The 24,636-nt window shown below is 49.4% G+C and overlaps 1 protein-coding gene and 1 long non-coding RNA gene across 3 annotated transcripts in view; one reads left to right on the top strand and one right to left on the bottom strand.

Moving 5' to 3' along the window:
- Positions 1 to 6,741: 6,741 nt before the first annotated feature.
- CDA (cytidine deaminase) overlaps positions 6,742 to 24,636 on the bottom strand; it is a 21,699-nt gene continuing 3,804 nt past the window's right edge. Inside the window, exons 2-4 of the mRNA XM_023258241.2 lie at positions 16,349 to 16,460; positions 10,960 to 11,017; positions 6,742 to 7,275 (exon numbers count right to left, since the gene is read on the bottom strand). Coding sequence (XP_023114009.1) covers positions 7,159 to 7,275; positions 10,960 to 11,017; positions 16,349 to 16,460 — 287 coding nt within the window. The 3' untranslated portion in view covers positions 6,742 to 7,158. The remainder of the gene's footprint in view (positions 7,276 to 10,959; positions 11,018 to 16,348; positions 16,461 to 24,636) is intronic.
- LOC109502135 overlaps positions 19,962 to 24,636 on the top strand; it is a 26,985-nt gene continuing 22,310 nt past the window's right edge. The window contains exon 1 of one of the 2 annotated variants that reach the window (XR_006583971.1): positions 19,962 to 21,998. This is a non-coding gene — a long non-coding RNA (uncharacterized LOC109502135). The remainder of the gene's footprint in view (positions 21,999 to 24,636) is intronic. The other variant, XR_002160534.3, reaches the window with a different exon arrangement.

Raw genomic sequence — 24,636 nt, 5'->3', positions numbered from 1 at the left:
GCTTGTAAGATGTATTCACTACGAGCCATTGCATTGATGTTTTTGAGTTAAAGAGGGCATTTGTCATCAGCCTTTGGTTTTGTTCCCCTATGCTGCAAATAACCTCACCAACCCTCATGCTTAACCCACCCACCTGCAGACACAAAATCTTCAGGATCATGTTAATTAACCCTCCATTGTAGGCTGTGCAGTTTCATGTTCAACAGAAAACGGTTCACGTCTCCTGTAAAAAACAAAACAAAACACTAAGTTTCTTCTGACAGGTCTGAACCAAGCACAGCACAAAGCTTGATTCTTCAGCAGACCTCTGTATGGCAAGGGCCAGCAAGTGGATTTTTTTGAGACGCTTCTAGCAGAAATCGTAGGGGTTCTGTGTTTTCCATTCTCAGGGCAGAGAGACAGCCTCAGGCGGCAGGGACAGCAGCTGCCTTTCTTAGCGTGTGGCCCTGATTCCACTCGTCCCGTCTGTCTTCCTGAGAAGAAAAAGTCTTCCTACAGTGGTACAGAGTCTCAGGTCTCAGGGCATCCTCTGGATGTTCTCCCTTAACATCTTCTGTCTCTCTCTCTCTCTCTCTTTTTTAAATGTTTATTTTGGAGAGAGTGCGAGCAGGGGAGGGGCAGAGAGCTGGACAGAGGATCCAAAGCAGGCTCTGCACTGCCAGCACGGAGCCTGACATGGGGCTCGATCCCATGAACCATGAGATCATGGCCTGAGCTGAAGTCGGATGCTCAACTGACTGAGCCACCCAGGCGCCCCAACATCTTCTGTCTCTTTAGTGCTATCCCAAGAAAGTGAAGTCGGGGGTATGGAATGTGGTTTTCTGCCAGGATATCTGTTTATACTGCAGACTTAATGTTCTACACGAGAGTTTCATTCATCCCTAGAACATTTCTTCTTTTATTTATTTTCTAAATTTTTTTAACGTTTATTCGTTTTTGAGAGATAGAGACAGAGCGTGAGTGGGGGAAGGTCAGAGAGAGAGGGAGACACAGAATCCGAAGCAGGCTCCAGGCTCTGAGCTCTCAGCATAGAGCCAGACGTGGGGCTTGAACTCACTGACCGGCGAGATCATGACCTGAGCCGAAGTCAGACGCTTAACTGACTGAGCCAACCAGGCACCCCGCTAGAACAGTTATTAAATATCAACTATGTACCAGGCAGGTTTTGCTATGCTCAGCCATGGGAATTCAAGGAAAATGAAGGGAGTCCTTGGACAGGTCCCAGGACTCTTCTCTGTTATATGCTCTGCTCTGAGGGCATCCCTCTGTCTTCATTGTACCCTTTTCCTCCAGGTGACAAGACTGTGTAGTTTTGGGAAAGTACGTAATATTTCCAAGAAGCATCATTTAACCTTCCCCCAAAGGACTCGAGGGAAAAAGCTGATGCTGATGGAAAAAGACGGAAAAAGACAAGACTTAAAAAAAAAAAATAAAGAGAACTAACTGTTGAGGGATGTTTGACCTTCCCTGGTGGCTGGCGTCTTTTGGCAGGATTTCAGTGCTCTTTTTTCTCCTCCTGGCAGGAGACAAATTTTCCCAGAGCAGCAACATCCTTTATCCACAGACCATGTCACAAATGCTATCTCTAAATTGCCAGCAGAGGTGGAGGAGTTTTGGCCGACACTGTTGACAGAGCAAAGCTGCTATTAGATCAAAATCCGGCCACGCGAAATTCCTGGGCTGCAGTTTGGGGAGGTTCGAGCCAGGCAGCAGTGGGCAGAGAGAGAGAGAGAGAGAGAGAGAGAGTGTTTTCACTGGGAAGAAGGGTATCTGTTTCACCCAGCCGAGATGGAGGAAAGCATAGTGGTGGCCGACTGGGGAGATGTTGTGTTGCTGAGAAATTCAGATCATCTGCGGCTCAGGCCGTCCCATGAATTTGCTGCCCTGCAGTGATTACTCAAAGCAAAAACATGGCCATGTCACTTTCTGTTACTGTCCTTTCACGGGCTCTTTGCCCTTGCCCTCTGCCCATCCGCAACCCACCCCCCTGCCCCAAAGCCCAAGCTCCTTAGTCTGGCACAAGAGGTTATTCACTACTTGGCCCTGGCATTTTTCTTGCTGTCCCCCTGCCCTGCCCTTTATGGTTACTTGCCGTTGCCCCAAGCATCATGCCAGTTCCTCTGTCTTCATTTACCTCTTTGAAAGAATCCCTATTTATAGTTGAGGTCACCTTGTCCAGGAAGACTTCTTTGACCTTTCCTAGACTGGGCTAGATGCCTCCTCTCTGTCTCCTCTTCTAAATTGTTAGTTCTCTTAGGACAGGGATTGTGATTTTGAAACAGGTCCCTAGCACCCAGCATGGGGCCTGCTGGATCTCTAGCCCTTGCCTGAGAGCCATCGGGGAACACAAGCCCTCTGTGGGCAGCCTTGTACCCAAGGGGGAGGAGAGGGGAAAGGGTTGGGCTATTCTTTTAAATTCCCAACCACTGGACTCACTCCTGGGAAGGAGGGAGGGGGTGGAGAGGAGCCAGAAGGAAGCCATGGGAGTGACAAATAGCTCCCCCTTCCCCCAACAGGATCGACTGCTGCATCTGCTGTAGCATTTACACTACATGATTGCTGACTGAATTTCTTTTCTGTGGCTTCTTTGTTTACATTCTTTCTGTTTTTTTTTTAATATTTATTTTTGAGAGAGAGAGAGAGAGAGAGAGAGAAAGAGAGAAGGAGAGTGAGATCATAAGTGGGGGAGGGTCAGAGAGAGAGGGAGATAAAGAATCCCAAGCAGGCTCTGCACTGTCAGCACAGAGCCCGATGTGGGGCTCGATCCCACGAACCGTGAGATCATGACCTGAGCCGAGATCAAGAGTCAGATGCGAAACTGACTGAGCCACCCAGGTGCCCCATCTTTCTATTTTTTTTTAAAGTAAAGATTCTTTTAAATAAAAGTAATAAGAATATATGGGTTAGAAAATACTAATGGTATATGTGGATAGGCTCGTCATGAAAAACAACAATCTTCTGTTCCAACTCCCTGTAAGCCCAGAGGCAATGACACTTTACTCTTTTAGTGTTTCTCTTATAGTTTTATTCAGGTCTCTAATGTCACCTGCTTCTGAAGACTGAGCTATTTAAAGCACAAAGCTGACCATGTCACTGCCTGAAACTGACAGTTACTTTTCACAATAAGGTCAACCCCTTACCAGGGCCAGGTCTGCTCTCTCTGACCCTCAGCCATTCTTACCTGTGTCTTTCTTTTCTTTTCCTTCTCCTTGGGCAGCTTCAGTGTTTACATCTTTAGAGTGACCATGCCTTTGTGTTGTCCCTTCCTCTTGACTGTGGGCTAGCTCTGAGGGAATAGAATTTGGCAAAAGTGATGAGATGTCCATCTTCATGGTTGGGTTACAAAAAGACTGGCTTCTGTCTTGCTTGCTCTCTGCTGCTCTCTTGCTCGCTTCTGTGGGAAGCCAGCTGCTGTGTCCTAATCTGCCCTGTGGGGAGGCCCATGTAGCAAGGAACCAAATAGCAACAGCAATGGCCCACAGGAACTGGATCCTGTCAACAACCTTGCAAGCGAGCTTTGAAGTGCACCATTTCCCAGTCGAGCCTTCGAGTGAGATCGCAGCCCCGGATGACATATTAAGCACAGTCTGGTATGAGACCTTGTGAGTCAGATGACCCAGCTCTGCCCAGATTCGTGGCCTGAAGAAACTGTGAAATAATAAAATTTTGTTGTCCTAAGTTGCAAATTTGTTTGGCATCATTTGTTACACAGCAATAGGTGAGTGATGTAATCGTTATGCCATATTATTTTCTGTTCAGTTATTAAGCTTTTAACCCCCTCCTCTTAATTTTCCCGTACCCTACCCCTCAAAAACAATGTTAACAGACTGGATGTTCCTCCCATGCTTGTTTCTGTGCTCCTGTAATCATGCACAAAATATTAAGTGTGTGTGAGAGACTTACTAGGCCATTCCATTATTTATTCTTGAATAGCACTTTGTAGCCTCACTTCTTTAAAAAAAAATTTTTTTTAACATTTATTTATTTTTGAGACAGAGAGACAGAGCATGAACAGGGGAGGGTCAGAGAGAGGGAGACACAGAATCTGAAACAGGATCCAGGCTCCGAGCTGTCAGCACAGAGCCCGACGCAGGGCTTGAACTCACAGACTGTGAGATCATGACCTGAGCCGAAGTCGGATGCTTAACCGACTGAGCCACCCAGGCACCCCCGTAGCCTCACTTCTAACATAGGCACCCAAAGTACCCCTGGCGCCCATCAATTATAGTCATGCTCTCCTCCCTACTAAAAGGAAATCCTAAAGAACCTTGTATTTTACATAAGCAATTAGCAACAGCTGGCAAGAGAAGCGGAAATATACATGCTTCTGTTTCTATTTTTTTCCCTGGGAATCTGGGACTCCGCTTCAGAGTCCTAAAAAACACAGACAGCTCCGAATAACAGAGCACGTGCTGCTCTGAAATTGCAGGCGCTCAGAACAGGGGACACAAAATTAAAGCCCTTTGATTTTAAACAAACATCCCAGCTTCTCTCTAGCCAAATAAGTGCTGTTTTTCCAAGCGGACATCGTTCAAAAAATTCTGGAATCTTTCTTTGAGGGTTGCCTTCCCCAGTCTGTTTGCACAAAGTGTAAGGGTACTGGGCTTTAGTGCCTCAGGTGGTCCTCAGTCTTTGCCCCTCCTCAAGCTCCGCTCCCTAACCGGATGACCCTTCTTGTGATCTGGGTGCAACATCCTTCCTCAGGGCCGCCTTCCCATTCTCAGGCAAGCTCCACTCAGAGCACCACTCTGAGTCTTTCCACCACTCCACTCAGAGTCTTTCCCTCGGTGATATTCATCATAAAGTACTATAACCGAGAGCTCCGTGCGGCAGGGATTTTTTTTTTTTCTTATTCACTGCTGCGTCCCCAGGGTCTCACCACAGCCCTAGAACACAGTAGGCATCTGACCAATAACTGTTAAAGGAACGGATTGGCTTGTTGGTACCAATCAAATCCATCTTCAAAGGACCAACATTTGTCACCCTTAATAAAAGTAATGGCTGATTTATTAAAAGAACTTCTTGAGGGTCCACCACTGGGCTCATGATTTCATCCCATCTGCACAGTGACTCCATTATCCCCATTTTATAGGTGAGGAAATCGAGTCTCAGAGTAATGAAATAACTTGCCCAAGGCCACACAGTTTGGAGGCTAACTCCAAAGTTGAAACCCATTGTGCTCTCTCATTTTTTTCGTTACATTTTTTTTTTAATGCTTTGGAAATTTAAAAAATTCAGATATGTACAAAGGAAAAAAATCACAAATCTGGATTCCCATTGACCAGAATTTGAACTGATGTCAACATCTTGGTATATTTTCTTCCAATTTTCTTTTTTTCTTTCTCCATCCCCCTTTGTTGAGAACATTCAGAAGACCGTGCTTAAGACCCCAACAACCATTCCTAAAGAAAGGCAGGGTAGAGTTTTGTGCCATGCAGCAATGCTGGAATTACCTTCCTGCCTCCCAAGATGGCGGCAGGTAGGTCTGGGTGTGTTGTGAAAAAGCCAGACAGCAACACCTGCAGGTGCTCCAGAAATGAGTAGAAAGAACTCATGGGGAAGAAGTGACTTACCTGTCCACTTCCTGTGACCCTGGCAATTTGCTTGCCTAGGAAAGAGGAAATCAATGCTCTATTCTTATCAGCCAGTGAGGCTGGTCCCAAGGCCAACTTCCGGGAAGGTTACCCAGAGCCATCAGCCCCCTTTAGAGGGCCAGCCTGGCTCCTTCCCTTATTCAGTCCTCACCTTCCTAACTGTGTGTGTTCACGAGAGAAAGAGAGAGACGAAGTTGATAACCAATAGATCAATAAGAGTCCCCTCCTGACCCTCCTCACACCCCAGAAGGCAGCATGGCACCTCCACCGTGCCCACCTTGCACTCGGTATCCGCCTGGATCACAGTTTATATTTCCGTGCCTTTGACCTGTTTACACCTCTCTTCCTGTCAGACTGGGATTAGCTCCTCAAGGGCAGAGACTGCTTCTTATATATCTTTCTCTCTGCAGTATTTGCCATATAAAGGGTATAAATAGAGGCAGCCAAATACCAGCCATGGGAGAACGGAAAAAACACTTGGACTCAGACAGACCTGATTTCAAATTCCAGCTTTGCCACAAATTAGCTGTGTGACTTTGGGCGAGTGGCTTTACCTCTCTGATTTGCTCATGGATAAAGTGAGGACATAGACTTTAAGTTCGACGAGTGAGGACTAAATGGGTTCATAGATGTTACAGGACCTGGATTCGGGCCTGAGCTTTGCTACAGCCCTGGGGTAAGTCAGTCAACCTCTCTCAAGTCCAGTGCCCTTGTCTATAAGAAGCGGGGGTGGGGGGTACCCACCTCACTGAGCTGCTGAGCACTTTAAATAAAAAAAAGAATCCATGTGATAGTACCAGACACACAGTAGGTCTTCAGAGATACATTTTTACCCTGTCTAGACACACTCATGCCTTTCTCTTTATACTTTGGAATCTCTCAGCTACAACCATGCAGGTGGATGGCATCCGATGCCCGGAGAGCCCAAAACAAACTCTAGAAATGGCCACTGGCAGTTTGGCCCAGCCCAGCGGGGCCTCCCATCTGGGGGAGCAAGAGTCTACAAACTCAGCTCTCCACACCAAAGGGTGCACGGTTCCACGGTGCCCACTTCCTCTCCCAGCAGAAAACATCCAGGCGTTTCTATAAAGACAAATCACACTGTCGTCCTAACTGTTGTGAACAATGATAGAGACAGAGCAAAACGTGCACTCCCGAATCGGGATGTTCCGTGATGTCTATAATTAGAAAAGTCACTCAGAACAGGATGGGACCTTGGGAAGGCTGACAGGGAAGAGGTCCAGACTTGGCTGGAATTTTAAAGAGGGACCGCAGGAAAGAAAGGAAGGGATGGGTGGTCCTGTCCCGGAGAGGACAAGGTGGGTTGCAAGGAGGGACGTTGGTCCAGGATGGAATGAAACGCTTTATCGGTTCAGGTGAAGACCGTCATGCTTGAGTGTAATTTGGAAAAAGCCTCGTCTGCCCAGCCCCCGGAAGGGCTGGGGCCCATTTGGCCGATGTCCCCAGGTCTGTGTGAACATCTTCATCAAGTTCTCCGGGCGGCTGTCTCCTCAAGCACACGCGAAAACCCAGGCTCTTCCAGGTGGTGGGTGTTTTCCGACCTTCACTGGATCTTCTGTGGGCCCAAGGACCCGAAGGGGGAAGGTAGCAGCTCCAGGACTGTCCTGACAACATATGTGCCATCCGGCTTGGTCATGTAGACAGCCCAGTTGGTGCCAAACTGGAAAAGAGGCAAAGCCAGCGTGAGGGAGGCAGCGTGACCGAGGGGCTGGGACTGACCTGGATTTGAGTCTGGCTCCACCTCTGTCTAACGTTCCTCTCTGTGCCTCAGTTTTCTCATCTGTGAAATGGGGATGGCAATACTCATACCTGGCCCAGCGAGCTTGAGGAAGGAGCCACCAAGAGAATGTCTGTCGAGCAGTTAGTAGAAGTGCTTGGCACCTTGTTGAAGGGCAACGAACGATCTGTTCTATGATGAGAGACCCACCCAGGGCTTCAGAGGAACATCTAACCCCCAGGGCCAGACCTGCACCTGCTGTGACAAACAACAGCTAAGATCTGCTTCCTTAAAGCACCTTCTCTTCACAAGCACGAGCAGATGCCTGCCTGCCTCACCACACACCAGATATTGCCCACGTGTGATTTCGCTCTCTGCCCTTGGAGGTAGGTGTTATTTTTTTTTCCTTAAAGTTTATTTATTTATTTTTGAGAGGGAGAGAAAGTGCAAGTGGGGGAGGGGCAGAGAGAGAGAGAGAGAGGGAAAGACGCGGGGCTCGAACCCACGAACTGTGAGATCATGACCTGAGCAGAAGCCAGAAGCTTAAATGACCGGGTTACCCAGGCGTCCCTGGGTAGGTGCTATTACGATTCCCATTTTAGGCTTAGCAGGGCAAAACCAGTAAAGCAAAGATTTTAACCCAAATCTGTCCCCCCACCCCTGGTCTCTCCCACTCCCAGGAGCTACCACCTGCTTGCTGTTTGATCTTGGGCAAATGATTAAACTCCCCGGGGCTCCGTGTCTTGATCTGTGAAATGACTTTGAGAACCGAGGAACCTATCAGGCAGGAAGACGGCTGTGTGTGATGCAGAGCCCCGAAGTTGGCCTCAACAAACTGGGGCTCAGCCTGGCTGTCGTGTTACCATGGGTGGAAGGCACCTGTACACGGTGCCCGGCACACAGTAGGTGCTCAGTTAATGGAAGCCGTTCTTACTGGTTACTTGGCTGTTCGTGACCGCTCAGCTCTGCAGCTCTACTGTGCTTCTGTCCGAACCACTACATCATTTCCAGGCACATCAGTCTTCGGCGTTTTGTTTTTGTATGTTCGTTTATTCATTTTGACAGAGCGAGCGAGCAGGGGAGGGGTGGAGAGAGAGGGAGACAGAGAATCCCAAGCAGGCTCCGCACTGTCAGCACACAGCCTGACGCAGGGCCCAAACCCACAAAATCGCGGGATCACGAGCTGAGTCGAAACCCAGAGTCGGACATTTAACCGACTGAGCCACCCAGGTACCCCTGGATTTTGTGTGTGTTTTTTTTTTTTTTTTTTTTTTTTTTTTTTTTTTTTTTAATTAATGCTTTAAAGAAGGCGATTTTTCTGCTTGGCAGGTTCTGCCTGAGGATACAGATGAAAGCCGAGCAGTGCGACTCTAAGCGCCAGGTCCCCGGCCCCCGAGCTTCCGCTCTTGTTACTTGCAATTTGGTTTCAGTTTTGCCTCTCCCTCCTTTCGGCTTTTTCATCCGCCTTCTCTCGTTTGCCAACGTCTACTCTGTCTGGAGAAAACAGCAATGAGCAATTGGACCAAGCTGGGGCCTTGGGAGCCAGGGGGCTGGCATCCTGATGTGGTTTCCTTGCATGGCCTTGGACATGACAAGGTGCTGGGCAGCCATTTCTGCCCCTCTATCCGCCCCCCTGCCCCCAATATGGCGATGACGTCCATATTGTGAACTCAGTGGCTTTATGGTGGCATTTTCAGCTGAATTTGGGAAGGGAGTTCTGCTAACCGTGTCTGGTTGGCAGGCCTGGCAAGAAGCAGAAAGAAAATGGAGATATTTGCATCGTTCGACACGTGCTCTGAAAGCCCACGGCACAAAGGCAAATGAAAGGGGTTGTTACCCCCTCTCTCCCCACCCCCACCCCCCCGGAATTAAACAACTCCAAAGCAGAAGCCCCCGTGAAACAAGCACCATGACATCTCCTCTGGGGCTGAAAAGAATTTGTCTCGTCCTAGAACCATAAACACAGGGAGGCGGCTGTGAGGAGCATGGACCTTGCGGTCAGCCAGAACTGGCCACGAATGCCAGCTTACCACCATCTGGCTGTGTGTCCTTCAGCAGGTCATTTTACTCCTCTCAGAAGTGGGGGTAACCACCCACACTTCTCCCATAGGCTGGGGTGGAGATTAAGTGAGATGCTGTATTTAGAAGGACCGATGATGTCACATGGAAGCTCACAAGCCTGTGGGATTCTCCAAGACGGTGGCTTTAACCTTTTGGGACTCTGGGGGACACAGACCTCTTTGAGAGTGTGTGAAAGCTGACAACCCACCCCTCCCCAAAATGTACACACATAAAAAACTTCCACTGAGTCAAGAATAAGAACTCATTGAATCCATTTTGTTTTGTTCTGTTTTGTTCTGTTTTGTTTTGTTTTGAGAGGGAAGGAGGGCATGCAGGGGAGGGTCAGAGGGAGAGAGAGACAGAGGATCTTAAAGCAGCCTCCATGCCCAGCTCGGGGCCAGACGTGGGGCTTGATCTCATGAACTGTGAGATCATGACCTGAGCCCAAATCAAGAGTCAGACGCTTAACCAACTGAGCCAGCCTGGCTCTCATTGAATCTACTTTTCACCATTTTTAAGGGTACAATTCAGTTCCCTTTGCTCTTGGAATACAATATCCCCTCTGTCCCGTGGCCTATAAGGCCCTGCCCCGTCACCCCTACCCTTTACTTGCCGCGTTCTAGCCTCTTTAGCCCTCTTCCAACTTAATCAAACTCACCAAATGTATGAGCATTAAACTTGCTGGTTCCTTTGCCTGGAAATCTCCTCCTGTGGACCTTTGTCTGCCTCGTTCTTTATTATTTATATCTCTGCTCAAATGTCATGATCTCATGGTTTGTGAGTTCAAGCCCTGCACTGGGCTCTCTTCTGTCATTGCAGAGGCTACTTTGGATCCTCTGCCTCCCTCTCTCTCTGCCCCTCCCCTGCACACACACACACATACACACACACACACACTCTCTCTCTCTCTCTCTCTCTCTCTCTCTCTCTCAAAAATTAATTAAAAACATTAAAAAAAAATAAAGTAGTTGTTGGCAAACTATTTTTCCGTAAAGGGTCAGACAGGAAACATTTTAGGTTCGGCAGCCCACAGGGTTTTGTCAGAACTGTTGAGCTCTGCTGTTGCAGGGCCAAAGAAGCTATAGACAAAATCTGAAGAAATGGGCGTGGCTGTGTGCCAATAAAACTTTATTTACAAAAGTAAGGGGTGGGGGGCTGGTTTTGTCCTGGGCCAATGTTTGTTGATCTCTGACTCCTTTTTCTGCATTCTCTTCTCCACAGCCCTCATCATTCTCAGAAACTCTGTTTATTTTGCTCCTTATTTGTTGTCTGCCTGCCTCCTGCACTAGACTGTGAACTATGACGGCAAGGCCTGGCTTGTATTTTCACTGCTGTCTCCCCAGAGCTCGGTCAGGCCTAGCACACAGTAGATACTGACTCAAGTAGCTACTGGATGAAAGAATAATTTCCAGTGATTCACGCAGGCTTGGGACAGCTTAGATGTCAGCCAACAGGGCAAACAGGACAGCAGCTGTGTGACCTGGCTGGCAGCCTGGCTTTGCTCCCACGGCCTAGAAAGGCAGGGACGCACCTAGTTTATATTTCCCAGAAAAGAAAGGTGTTTACCTCTCTCATGACTTGCCTACAGGCTCCACATGGTGAGATAAAATCATCCTGGAGGTCACTGCGGGAAAAAGAGAATCAAACATGGGTCAATCTCTCCTGAGGCATGAGGACAATTACTGAAATGCAGGCCCTGAGTTCTGGCCTGATGAAGTCAAACCCCGCCAAGCAGTTTCTGATTCACAGACGCATGGTGTCGCAGAGGCTCAGAAGAAGCACCAGGTGGCTTTCCACGCCTCCAAGGGGGCAAGGCCACGGGCAGGCCCGTTGTTTTCATTAGCGCGTTTGGAAAATGTTTAGTGAGCACTTGCTGTCGCCCACACTCCAGAAACACAAGGGTGAAGAAGAACTGGTCTCTGGCCTTCAGGAGATCGCTCAGCCCAGTGGACAAATAGATAACTAAATGAGTTACCGTTTTAAACAAAATGCAATAAGAATGCACAGTGAGAGGAGACAATCCCTGCCTGAGGAACAACAGAGAATATTGTGGAGGAGATGGCGTTCGGTGCGGTCCTTGGAGGAAATGCAGAGTTCATAAATCACCGTTAGTGAGCACCTACTGTGTGCCAAGATCTGTGCCAGGCACTCGATATCCATTTCTTTGACTTTCCAGGACAACCTGAGTGTCAGAAGGACCATTTTACCTGCAAGAAAACAGGTTCAGTGAAACTAAGTAACTAACAGAGGTGGTACTCTGAAGGCTCGCGTTTTTCTGTGCTGCAGGCAAAGGAAATAGTATATGCAAAGGCCCTGTGGCATGAAAAAAACGGTGTGAGTCAAAAGAGAAAAACGGGTTCCTTCGCCTCTCAGAATCGAGGCACCTACAGGCAGTCCTCCAGCTCTGAGCAGGACGAAGGGTGAACTGAACAGTAGGAACCGCCAAGCCTGCCAGAGGACCAGAGGTTACGCCAGCAGCCACCATCATCCCTGCTCTTCTAGACGCACAACTCTGTGAGATCTCTGCAAGAACACTGGGCTTAAATTTTAGTTTTTGGTCAGCTCCTCCTTTCGCTAACCATGAGTGACTTGAACCAAGTCGTTTTTACCCATCCAACGTGCATTTCTTGGCTTGTAAAACAAGGGAAATCATGTCACCTACTTCCCAGGAATGCTAGAAGATAAAATGAAATAAAGGGCAGAAAGCACTCTGTAAACTTTAGAGTGTTCTACACATATTGTTATTGCTTGCACTACTAGGCGCTTATTCCTTTGCACATATAAGCTCTGTCTGAATTTCAGTGCCTTATGATATACAGATTTATTATATATAACTTATACACCATAACTTAAAATTACATATATTAACAATGATTATCCTTTTACTTGATATGTGCCTAGAATGTCCCAGGCATCCAGCGAAACACTGAAATGCAGGATCCCATTTTATTTTTTTTAAGTTATTATTATTACTTTGTAACTTATTTTGGGAGAAACCAAGACAGCATGAGTGGGGGAGAGTCAGAGAGGGAGAAGAGAGAGAAGACAGAGAATCCTAAGCAGGCTCCGCATCACCAGGGCAGCACCCGATGTGGGGCTTGAACTCATGAAACCACGAGATCGTGACCTGAGCCCAAACCAAGAGTCGGGCGCTTAACCCCCTGACCCGCCCAGACACCCCTATTACCTCATTTTAATCGACAAATATTTATTGGCGCTTCGTACCAGGCACTATCAGGGCTGGGGATACAGCAATGAACAAAATAGACGAAACTCGTTGCACTCAGGAGACTTTCACTAGTGAGAGGAGCCAGACCACAAACCAACCAACCATGTGTCAAGTGGATATGGCCATAGCTGGCATGGACTGCATAAAGCAGCTGAGGGAGGAGACAGTGATGGGTTGTTATTTTATCCTCATGATAACTCGCTGTTGTATGTGGGATTCCAGTCAAAGAAAGGTTCTGCTCCATGGAAAGGTGGGTCCTCTCTGAGCATGCTCCCAGCTTCAGAACAAAAGCCCATGGGGACGTGAGAGGGTGGGGACCCCTGCCCAGGATGCACACGCAGCCAAAGTAACCCTTGTGATTACCAGGCTCCGGCTCGGGTTTCCATAGGATCTTTGGAGGCTAGACTGTGTTATTTTGTTTTACTTCTTTCCACACAGACTGACAATGCCAGACAGGCACGGGAAAGGAAACAAAGACCAATCGGAGAATCTCTGCCTTCAGGGGTCTAGTACTGTCTGGGAGGGGAGATAAAGTCCGCATGTTAGTACTATGACACAGGCAGGCTGTGGTTACGACCGTGGGAGAGGTGCTCTGAGTGAAATTCAACCTCCCTTCCGTGGCCGCTAAGGCCCTATATTATCTGGCCCCTGCCAAGCTCACCACTTCCTTTCTCAATCTTGTGACATGCGTGGCCAGCTTCCCAAAGAACATTTCCCTGGAAAAAGTGACCTGTATTAGGGTCTTCAAGGGGGTGGGGTGAACATGCATTCCAGTGGGAAGTTGGATTTGGCTTAGGCTTCAACCACCAAAAGTCACAAGATATGGCTTCCAGGCAGCGTAGCTCTGAGAGCTGAGAGAGAGCCTGACCACGACACTGGCTTACCCTTACCTCACACTGCACTTCTCTGTGCCGGGCACTGTGCTGAGGACCTTAGGTCCATCAACTCATTTAATCCCCTAACAACCCCATAAGGTAGGGACTGTGTAGATACTTTTATTGTCCTCACATTATAGATGGTGAAAGATGACATGACCTGCCCAAGGTCACAGAGCTACTAAGTGGCAGAACCAGGATTTGAACCCAGGATCTGTGGACCCTGCCTTTGGTAGTCTTCAGCTTGCAAAAGTAGTTAAGGATAAGGTTAAAACAATAGTTTTCTTTTTATTTATTTATTTTTTGAGAGAGAGAGAGAGAGAGAGAGAGAGAGCGAGCGAGCAAGCCAGAGCATGAGCAGGGGAGGAGCAGAGAGAGGGAGGCACAGAATCGGAAGCAGGCTCCAGGCTCTGAGCTGTCAGCACAGAGCCGGATGCGGGGCTCGAACCCACAAATGGTGAGATCATGACCTGAGCCGAAGTCAGGCGCTTAACCACCTGAGCCGCCCAGGCGTCCCTAAAACGATAGTTTTAATCTGTTGCCTACTCTGGGCCAAGACCTTTACAGAAATCACTTCCCGCATCCTCACAATAGCCCAGTGGGTCAGCATTCCTCTCCTCCTTTCTACAGATGAAAAGCTGAGCTCAGATCCTCAGCGGAGGACAACTGCGGGCAACAGCGGAGCAGGATGTGAAACCAGGTCTTACTAACCTTGGAGCCAGGGTTTTTAATCATTACTCAACATTCCCTCCTAGAGTAAGAATCAAAAGGCTGAAGGAAGACGCATCCCAGAACGTACTGGGTGCAGCAGGACGCCTACCACCTCTCCTGCCCTGTGCTGTGCTGGGCTTGACAGTTTCCCTGCTTTGTGCTGATTCTGGTCACGCCCTGAGGCCATCCTTATCAGACGCGATGGGCTGGAAACCTCTCGGCTTTGATGGCTATGCTGGGGCCCCCATGGGACAAGCTTAACTCCCCATTAGCAAAAGCCCAGCCTGGGCCCCACACTCTGCATTCTGGAGATCTCGAAGGGGCTCTCTGAAACCGTTCACACCCGTCAGTGTTAACGAGGGAGCTGGCACTTTCCACTCATCTTGTAAACCCCACGCTCTCAATTTAACAAGTCATTAGTGCAATAATGACTACATTTCTGGCTCAGGGATGCTGGTGCAGGCTGAATCCCTGGAGCAGAGCAGTTGGGTGGCTAGAAAAATGCAGGTTTTATGTAAATAAGGAGATTTGCTAATCGTCGCTAGCGATACCCAGGCCTTTTTAAAAGTAGATAATGACCAGGAGAAGGAGAGTTTCATTTAGAACATTCTAAACAGAGCGAGGCCACCGTGCCATTATCCTTTTGTTGACTTTGGCCTCTTTTTCACCCAGAATATCATTATTTTCTTGGATCAGGTTTGGAATTGAGTTGCTCTCCCCTCCCCCCTTTTAAATAAAGCGCAATCCACATCCTGAGCTCTGCTCATCTGCACAAAATGTTCCCAGCATGGCCTCATTTATTCCTCCCAAAGCCGAAGGGAAGCCAGGACAGACCTTGGTGACAGGGAGGGCTCTGGGAAGCCGGGACCGACCTTCTCCCTAAGTGCACCTTGCCTTCAGTTACTCAGGAAAATCACCTTCAATAACCTGGTCTGCCTCGGGATCAGACTGAGACAAAGCTATAAAGAAACGGGAGCTTGTTTCTGTCACACGGCCCCTGCTGGCCTTGCGCTGGGTCCCTGCATTTCTGGAGGCTTGCATTTCTGCCAGCAAGGCCCTCTAGTGCCACCACAATGAAGAGGTGCTTCACTCCTAGTACGGAACCCATGCACCTGGATGTCCTGAAAACCAATACTTGGTCAGTCATGCACCCACTTTCTGGGTGGATGAAACATTTCCCGTGGCATTTTCCCTGCGCCGTTAATTTGCTAAGAAAACTCTCTCACAGTGCAAAGGTACACGCAAGAGCAACTCACTATTAAATCGGAAGCGTAACAGGGTCCAAATTAGCAAAAGAGCCCACTCACGTGCTCAAATCCTGAAGCCACTGAGTCTGGGTCCAGGGCCAACAAGAACTCAACGAACATCCTGTGAGGGTCTGCACATGGGAACTTGGATATTTATGTTTGAGGCATGTAGAGAGAGTAGGTTAATGCTATTATTGTTCAGCCAGGACCTGGGCTGGACTCTGATTAGTGTGTGAACTGTAACCCGGGTTTACCTGGCTGTCACCCCACCAGCTTGCGTTGGTAGCCTGGTTCTTGGCACTTAGAGGTGGGCAATGCCAAGGGCGGTAGTCAGCTCTCACAGCGAAGGATCCCGGGGCAGCTCAAAGAGAGCAGGGAAGAGTGTTTGATGTCCTGGCACAGCATGGTGCCGTGGAATGAGCCCAGAGTGAGACTCCAGAGATGTAGTTTGGTCTCAGCTTTGCCACCAATTCCCAGGAAAGTTGCTCAACCTCTCTGGGCCTCAGTTTCTTCATCTGTAAAATGGGGGTAGTGGCCAGGGGGTCTATACCAGGTGATTTTCAGGTCCCTCTGGCTTTAGGCTTCTATGCTGCCTTTCTGTTGTATCTTGTCGGCGTTCTGTTGTCTGTACTGTCACTAGAGCAAAAACCCCACCTGCCCTTGAGTTAGAGGTGTCTCGGTTGTTTACCTGCTCTGTAGGCTCACTGAGGGCAGAGTCCGTTTTTGACTTAACTCTTTATCCTCGGCACTCTGTCAAGCCCGACGGTGCCTGGCACGCAGGAAGTACAGAATAAATGTGTTGGATGAATGAACGGATGAATGACACACGTGTGGTGAGTGATGGTGGAATAGATGGATGAATACAGCAGCAGCCTGCCTTTCCCACCACTTACCTAGAGATAGCAATTGCCCTGAACTCCCTGTGCCCTTCTGAGATAGCCTTCTGGATGGCGGTTCGCTCCGCACAGATGCCCATTGGGTAGCAGACGTTTTCAATGTTGCACCCTGAGAAGAGAGGAGGGAACCAATGACACTTCCAGAAGAACTACTTCCCATGGCAGGTGTTGAGTAAGAGGCTTACCCCATTCCAACGCAGGGAGGGACCTGTTACTCAGAGTGGGCAGTTTGACAGGAAGTGCTGGGACACTGGTGCCATGGCCCTTCCCAGAACACCCACCCTTGTCACTCACCCAATGCCTCTGTCTTGAAGCACAGCCGGGGAGCAGGGGCAGCAGAGCAAAGCAGATGAACCTAGCCCCATCGCCCCAGCAAACGTCAAGGCCAAGGGAGATACTGAGCCTTAAGATGAGCAGAGCCCCCAGCCCCAGATCTAAGAGACAGAAGTTTCAACGATTGGGCCTGCGCAAAATTTTCGGTGCTGTTGACCAGCTATCAGGGTTCAACCGAGTTCCCCGTGAGTTGTGTTGCAAAACGAACTGTCAAAACCAACAAACTAACAAACAAGGAACTCCCAAGCTTTGCAAAAGGTGTCTGTGATTGCACAAGCCTTAGGGCAATCCCAGCCCTCCAATGGGAGGCATGCTGCTAAGGTAGCAGAGTTCACAGCAAGGGATTTCTCCCCAGTGTCCCTTTCAGGAGTGTTCCTGGGGGACAAGGGGCAAAGCCTATTCCCAATGACATAAAACATTGGCATACTCAGATTGGCTGACTAACAAACTCCCCATTTTCAGGGAGGTAAGGCCATGAACAAATGCCCACAGAAGCTGAGCTTCCCCCTGACTATTGAGATGTGCTCTTTATAGCTTGCCTTTCTCTGTGAGGCAGAGATATTGTTCCCCAGCATGTATTTTCTTCTTCCTTTAAGTAATACGAGTGACCCCCTATTCCAATATGGCTGCTCACATGGCTGCTCAGCTACAGACCGTATTTCCTAGACTCCTCTGCAGCATGGTATGGCTACGTGACTAAGTTTTGGTCAATGGCATGTGGCCCACAGTGAGGTGGGAAACTTCTGGATCACATTTTTTGTAAAGAGGTTGACTGATTGCCCTTTACTTCCTTTCTTTTACCCTCTACAGGCTGGGATGAGGTGGGACAGCTCTGACCATGTGGTTTACGATCATAGGGATGGAGAAGCCACAAGAGAGAAGGCACTAGGGACCCTGGTCCAACTCAAGGATAGAGCAGAGTTGAGATGCCTATTTGCCCTGGCACAACTGCCTACTCTGAGTTGTTATGTGAGAGAAGAGAATTCTGCCATGTTGGACTCACTGTATTTGGGGATTTTTGTTATAGCAGCTTTACCTAGATCTGATAGACAAATTTGGACTCAGAGTGAGGTGCGGCTTTAATAAAAAACATCTAAAACACATGGACTTGGGCAATACAGATGTGGCAAGGTGGAGAGCTGTTGGCTTTGTTACTCTGTGGCAGATGATTTGGTAAAGCCCCACCCTGCAATAACCTGGAGGGCAGATTATGTTACTCATTGCCTACCAATGGGGTCTTTCTACCTGACAATGGGAACAGCCCTGTGGCAAACAGCTGATGAAGAGCGTCACCTTCTCAGTCTATTGTTTCAAGGCTTAAGGCAGTCACTATCAAAAGGACCCAGGGATGGGCCAGGCAGGGAAGCCAGTCAGTAAAAAAAAAAAAGGGGAGTTGGCAGGTTTAAGAACTCTGCCGAGAAAGGATCTTTGGGTGTGATACTCCAGTTCAGAAATGACTGGAAGCAAACAGACCAGAAGGTTTCTAAGTTTTAGATAGAATTGGCTAGCCAGAGAAGCCAAAAGTCTGCCCTGTTAAACCCTGTGATCGTTCAGTCCCTAAAGAAACTCCTGGGTCCCCCAAACCCTACCATCAGAAGTGAGCTGACAGAGCTGTGTGCCCCCAAGGAGGTCACTCTCTCCAAAACCCACTTCAGATGTGTGGCCAATGACAGGATGATCAGGGAAGAAGCTCCCAGAGGGCAGAGCCTGGGTCCCCAGTGGACAGGGACAAGGGGTTGCCGCCAGGGCAGAAAGGGAAGGCAGAGTGCATGCCAGGGTGGGGAGTCTTCTCACAAGAACTGCCTGGCAAGTTTGATAACTGCACAGGCTGGTGGCCACCGTGTGTGCCCTGTTCTTCTCCTTTTCCCGTTGGGAAAGTTGGTGACTATTACTCTGTCCTACTCTTTCCTGTTCCCACTCCACACTGAATATTGTGGGAGTGTGAAGTGAGGTGTGGATGATTACCTTTTAGTTTTGGGGCCAGTAGGCCAGGGGGGCCACATCTACACCTGAGGAAGGAGACCGCTCCGCCTCGAGATCCTGCTCTTAGAGCTGGATGCAGTGACTGAGTGGGACTTTGGGCTGCCTCCCTTAGGAAGGTGGTAAGTGGGTCCTACGTGTGGAAGGATGTACACAGATACTTACAGGCCACAGCCAGTTCTGTGGCAAAGACTAACCGTTCCCAAGGTTCGCTCTCCCACTAGAAGCCACTGGAGTTGACTGGGGCACATGACTACCCAGCCGGCGACCACATTTCCCGGTCTCCCTGGAAACTTCGTGTAGCCTTGTAGTTTTAGCCAACAAGATATGAATGGCAGTGACGGGTACAACTTCCAGATGACATTTTTGTGGGGACAATGCTTGTTCCCCCGCTTCATCTTTCCCTTTCCCAGGCTCTGGAACATGGATGTGCCAGTTTTGAACACGTGGATGTGGACACCACTCTAACGATGGCAGGACATCAAGACAGAAGGAATTTGATCGCCTGAACAACTGTGTGGAACACAGCAGAGCAGAACAGTCCGTATGCCCAGCACTGCAGCCCACCCCCTGGTCTGTTAGATGAAAGAAGTTAGGCAGCCATCGTGTTCCAGTCACTGTGTATATTTTGTTTCATCACCTGCGACTGTTCCTTACCTATGGCACTCCCTTTTTCTAAGTGATTATGCAGGATTTTGTTTCTCCTGAATTCACCAAATTTGGAAATTGTTTGGTCTTTATCTCCTCATATATTTTGCCCACAGAATTTTCTGTCCTTGCATTATTTACATGGATGTTCTTTGGAGGGGTTCGATTAATCATTTGCTCCATTAAACATCATCATGGTTCTCAGGATCGCAGGTGTTCATGTCCAACTGATGGCGAGGAATGGATGTCACTAGAGGGCCTGCCCCAGCCTGCCATCCCCTGGGCTGGGTACCTCTGCTGCAAGTGTCTTGCTAGGACAGGATAAATGTGTTCACTAACAGTGGCACATGGACTGGCTGTGGGGTGTTAGGTGGGAACAGGTTTGGAATTCCACTTTTGGGAAGAAGGACGGGTGTCCCTACTGGGCACCAGAGGGTAGATGACAGCGAGCATCTATTGTTTCGGCAATGTAGCACCTTTCTCCTTCCCCGCCCCAGGGGAATGACCCTCACCTATGTTCTCAACGCGTCTTACAGATGGGAGCGGCCATCTTTTTCTCGCGTGACTTTTTTTTATTGGTCTAAGGTTGCGCGCCTGACCCGCGCTGGGCCAATCAGAGTTGAGCACCAAACTCACTGGGCCAATCAGAGCCGGGCACCTTACCCACACTGAGCCAGTCAGAATTCTCTGTGCCGGAACTTCCGTTTCTCTCGCAGACTGAGAGAGTGGGCTTGAGACCTGCTGGTGGCCTGGTTTCCATTCATTACGGAGGAGACCATTAGGAGACAATGAAATGGACACACTAAAGAATGGATGAAAGATGAGATGAGAGAGACTGGAAAAGGGTCTGGCTTGGCGCAGTTGCCCCCGAAGGCCCGGCTACGCGCCAGCTCTTCCCCAACTTTTAGGAGCCAATACTCCCTCCTTTTGTCTAAACTAGTTAGCGGGCGGGTCTGTTGTTTACAACCACACAGATGTCAGTTAATACAGTTGGGAGATGGGACCAAGAGCGATCAGGGAGTTGCAACCCTGAAAGTAATGATTGAGACATTTATTGAACGCCACATGTTTTTGACTTCGAGCAAGCTTTGTTCACATTCCTATGTGAGTCACTATAGCCGGGATAACCGGCCCTCTCTCAGGGTCAACGGAAGTTAAATGAATAAATGAATACGCCTCTTTTGGTCCCCACCTAGTCTCCCCGGCCAGGTTCCTTGGTGCCTGCCTGAAATGACTTCCTTTAAACATGCCCTTGCCTGCCCTGGCCCACTGTTGCTGACTTTGGCCTGGCTGCATTTGACTTCTGCCTCTCCCAGAGTAAGATCCTTGCTAACTTTGTCCCGCCACTTCATTCCCTGTCTTGGCAACCATCCCAGCCCTGCCTTGTCCCTCAGGGACACTTTCCCTGTTAAGCGGGATTCACATAAATCTTGGGTTTCACAGAAGGCTAGTCCCTCAGGACAACTGCCTGTGGCTGCATTTGAAATTCAGAGTGGCCTCATCGAGAGAAATTTCCCTTAACTGTGTCTAAAAATTTCAAAGGGCCAGAGCCCACTCACCCACCCCACTGCCCAAACAGAGCTTTGCAGAAAGAGGCCCTGGCTTCTCTTCCGCCCCTGGGACCCTTTGCCCCACTGGCCCTGAGAATTTGGGCAAGAGACTAAAGCCTCCTCAAGACTCAGTATCCTCATTTGTAAAATGAAAGCGATGGCGCCTTCCTCGGAGAACTCGCGGGAGGAGGGGTTGAGACCACCCACGTAAAGCAATTAGCACAAAGCGTGGCGCAGACTAAGTGCTGGGCAGTGGCCCAGCTGCTGCTATTAATGGCACAAAAGTCCAGCTTTTTGGCCTTTTTAGGCCTGTGTGGCTGAGCTTCTACTCCTGCTGGATAAGGTGTGACAGCGGCCCTGCCTCTGTCCTTCAGGCACTTTGAAATCCTTTCCGCGACGACAAGGTCCTACCTAATCTGGTGCCAACCTGCCTACCTCCTAGACTTCATCTCCTTTTGCCCTTGAGGCCTGCCGGCCTTCTAGCTGTTCTCCAAGGATGCCAAGCGCCCTCCTGGCACGTGGCATTTGCTCCGGCTGTTCCCACTGCCTGGAACTCTTTTCCCCTACATGCCTATGGTTCACCCTACTCCTGTCTCTGCTCAAATGTCCCCTCTTCAGAGAGGCCTGCCATGGTCATCCTGTCTCAGAGTGCCTCCTCCCTTCATGGCCTCCTACCCTCTCGGTCCATTTCTCCTGCTTTAATTGCATCACAGCCCTTGACACTTTCCTGAAATAAACGTCTTTATTGTCTAATTCTGAGGTCACAGTGTAAACCTCCTGAGGGCGGGGGCTCCTGGGTGCAGAATGCCCAGGGCCTGGAACAATGAGGCCTGTGAGACTCTCTCCGCCCTTCAATGACTGTGATTCCCCACTGGGGTGCTAGACCTCTAAGGTGCAAAGTTATAATTTCATGTGGGGCCTCCAGCAAGTTCAAGTGGAGTTTCCTCCTCTTGTTCAAAAAGAGAAAAAGAAAAAATGGGAAGAAAGGCCTCGGCCGTGTACTCTGATCAAGAAAGGCCAGACGGGTTCGTTTTGCTTCCCTCGCGCAGAAAACAGACTGTCGTCTGGCCAGGCAAAGCAACGCCACTGCCAGTGTGGCCTTCACTTACTCTGAAACACACGTGCGGGACGGGCTGGTAAGATGCCAAGTTAGGAATCCACAATTGTAAGATTGGACCAAATAACACCAGGATGATAGGGCTGTCATTACTGCTTTCTTTTCTTTTCTTTCATTGTTTTTCTTTTATCTGCCTGGCACTCCGTGGAACACTTCTATCTGTATCGTGTCGTTGACCCTTTTAACAACCCTGTAGGGCAGAGGCTGTTATAACCCCATTTTAGAGAAGGTAAAGGCTGAGGCTGCTGGCAGGGAGCCTGGACTCACATCCTGACCTGTCAGATACGAAGGGCTGTCCTTTTTCTCTATGGCAGTTCAGCGAGGACATGTTTTAGAGTGGGTTTGGCGCTTAAGGCAGGGCGAGGGTCAGATGTGATCAAGCCATTAGCAAGGAAAGAAGTTCCAAAGAGGGGATTTGGGCCTGGCCACCCAGAGAAAAGAGCAGTGCTTCTGAGCACCCTCTCTCTTGAGGGACCTAAATACAGTTAAAGCGGTCCTTGTCACACACAGCGGGCGTCGGCATCTTCTGGACAGCTTCTTAAAAGAGGTTTCTCAGAGGCACGTGGGTGGCTCAATTGGTTAGGCATCTGACTCTTGGTTTCTGTTCATGGGATTGAGCCCTGCATCGGGCTCCGAGCTGACAGCGTGGATCCTGCTTGGGATTCTCTCTCTCTCTCTCTCTCTCTCAAAAGAAAAAAAATTTTTTCAACCTTCCTCTTTCCTCCTGGAGTTTCTGCTTCAGTAGGTCTGGGTCAGATCCCAAGAATTCACATTTCCAGCAAGGTCCCAGGAGGTGCTGAGGCTACAGGTCTGGGACCGTATTTGAGAATCACCGAACCAGAAAAATGTCACGTCCACGGGCTTGAAGCAATACTACACTCTTTCCACACTGCCACCTCCCAGCCCACTGCACAGGCAACGCACAGTATCATATATGAATTATATTCGAGCTCAACTACAGAGCCCAGGGGTTTTAGTGAAGCTCCTCTTCGTAATGAGCTGTTTTTGAGTGACAGTGGAGAGGACCAATGGATGAGCTGGGAAGACAGGTGTGGTAGGTGTGAGGAGGGCTGTACGGACAGGAAGCCAGTTAGAGACACCTGCTTTGACTTACCAGGAAGTGCTATGAGGGGTCAGGGGTGGGGAGGGTGCTTGGAGAGCAGTCCTGGAGGAGAAGGGGAGGCCAGGGGCTGGCCTAAGGGAAGGCGATGAAGGACCAGATTTAAAGGTTAAAGCCCAGACAAGCTGGATTCAGCGATTGACCAGGACATCTTTAAGAATCTTTTTATGGGGCGCCTGGGTGGCGCAGTCGGTTAAGCGTCCGACTTCAGCCAGGTCACGATCTCGCGGTCCGGGAGTTCGAGCCCCGTGTCGGGCTCTGGGCTGATGGCTCAGAGCCTGGAGCCTGTTTCCGATTCTGTGTCTCCCTCTCTCTCTGCCCCTCCCCCGTTCATGCTCTGTCTCCCTCTGTCCCAAAAATAAATAAACGTTGAAAAAAAATTAAAAAAAAAAAAAGAATCTTTTTAGAAATGCAGCTTGTTCCTCTCAGAATTCATGACAGCTGATCCAGTAAAGTGGCTTTTCCCCTAAATGGCAAAGGGGCGTATAGAGTGTGAAGCTCCTCCAGGGAGGAGTGAGGGAGATAGACCAGTGTCCCAAGGACAAACTCGCTCATCCCTTGGGGGGGTGCCAGGAAAGAGTGGTCTCCATGACTCTCCTCTGCCACCTCCTATCTGGCGTTGTGCAGACACTGGCTGTCCCTGCCAACCCCCTGCTGCCCTATCTCTTCTGTGTCCCCACCCCCCTCTCCCTCTGCAGCTCTGCCTCCCCCCGTGGGCTCCTCCTCTCCCCACAGCTCTCCCACAGCAATCACAGAAGGTAACTGTTGGGATCGATCACCCTCCCGGTGGCCCAACCCCGGGAGGGCACAAGGCCCTGGTCAGTCAGCATCGAGGGGAAAGGACCATTATTACAAGACCATGACAACAAGGCTGTCAGATTTGTTTTTGAATTGAATGAGACACCGGTGGCCTCTGAGGAGGGAAACTCCACACGGGCTGGGCTTTGGTGCAGCTGTTGAAAGTCACGAGCTGGGCAGACCTGTCCCACGATCAACTACAAACTCTAATCCCCCTCCCCCGCCCCATGTGCCCTGTCAGGTTTCCTCTGACTGTTCTAGGTCCCCTCCTCTCCAGGCCCTGCCTTACTACCATCTGCCCTCCCTTTCCATCTACAGAAGGAGACCCAGGGATCCTGGCTAAATGCCCTCCATTTGTCCCCCTCTCTCAGCACACTTTCTCTGTCCCTGTCTGCACGTGCACCCTGCGGCAATGGGGCGGCAGAAAGAGCACGACCTCCGTTGTCTCATTCGTAGCGGGTGCCTTGGGCTTTTGCTCAGGCAGTTCCACACTCCTTCTTGTGGTAACAGACCCACCCAGCCCCCACTGGGAAGGGATGTGCTGCTGGGCCAATCACACTGCTCTATCATGACAACAGTGATTGGCCCAGGGATGTGCATGTGGTTGGAGATGGACCCATCAGAGCTCTTCCCTGGAGTTTTTCCATCTCCAGCTAGTGAAGGAGAGTTCTTTCTTTCTTTTTCTTTCTTTTCTTTTCTTTTCTTTTCTTTTCTTTTCTTTTCTTTTCTTTCTTTCTTT

The sequence above is a fragment of the Felis catus genome, chromosome C1 (assembly GCF_018350175.1).
Source record: "Felis catus isolate Fca126 chromosome C1, F.catus_Fca126_mat1.0, whole genome shotgun sequence".
Classification (NCBI taxonomy): Eukaryota; Metazoa; Chordata; class Mammalia; order Carnivora; family Felidae; genus Felis; species Felis catus.
This window is presented reverse-complemented; position numbering and strand designations above follow the sequence as displayed.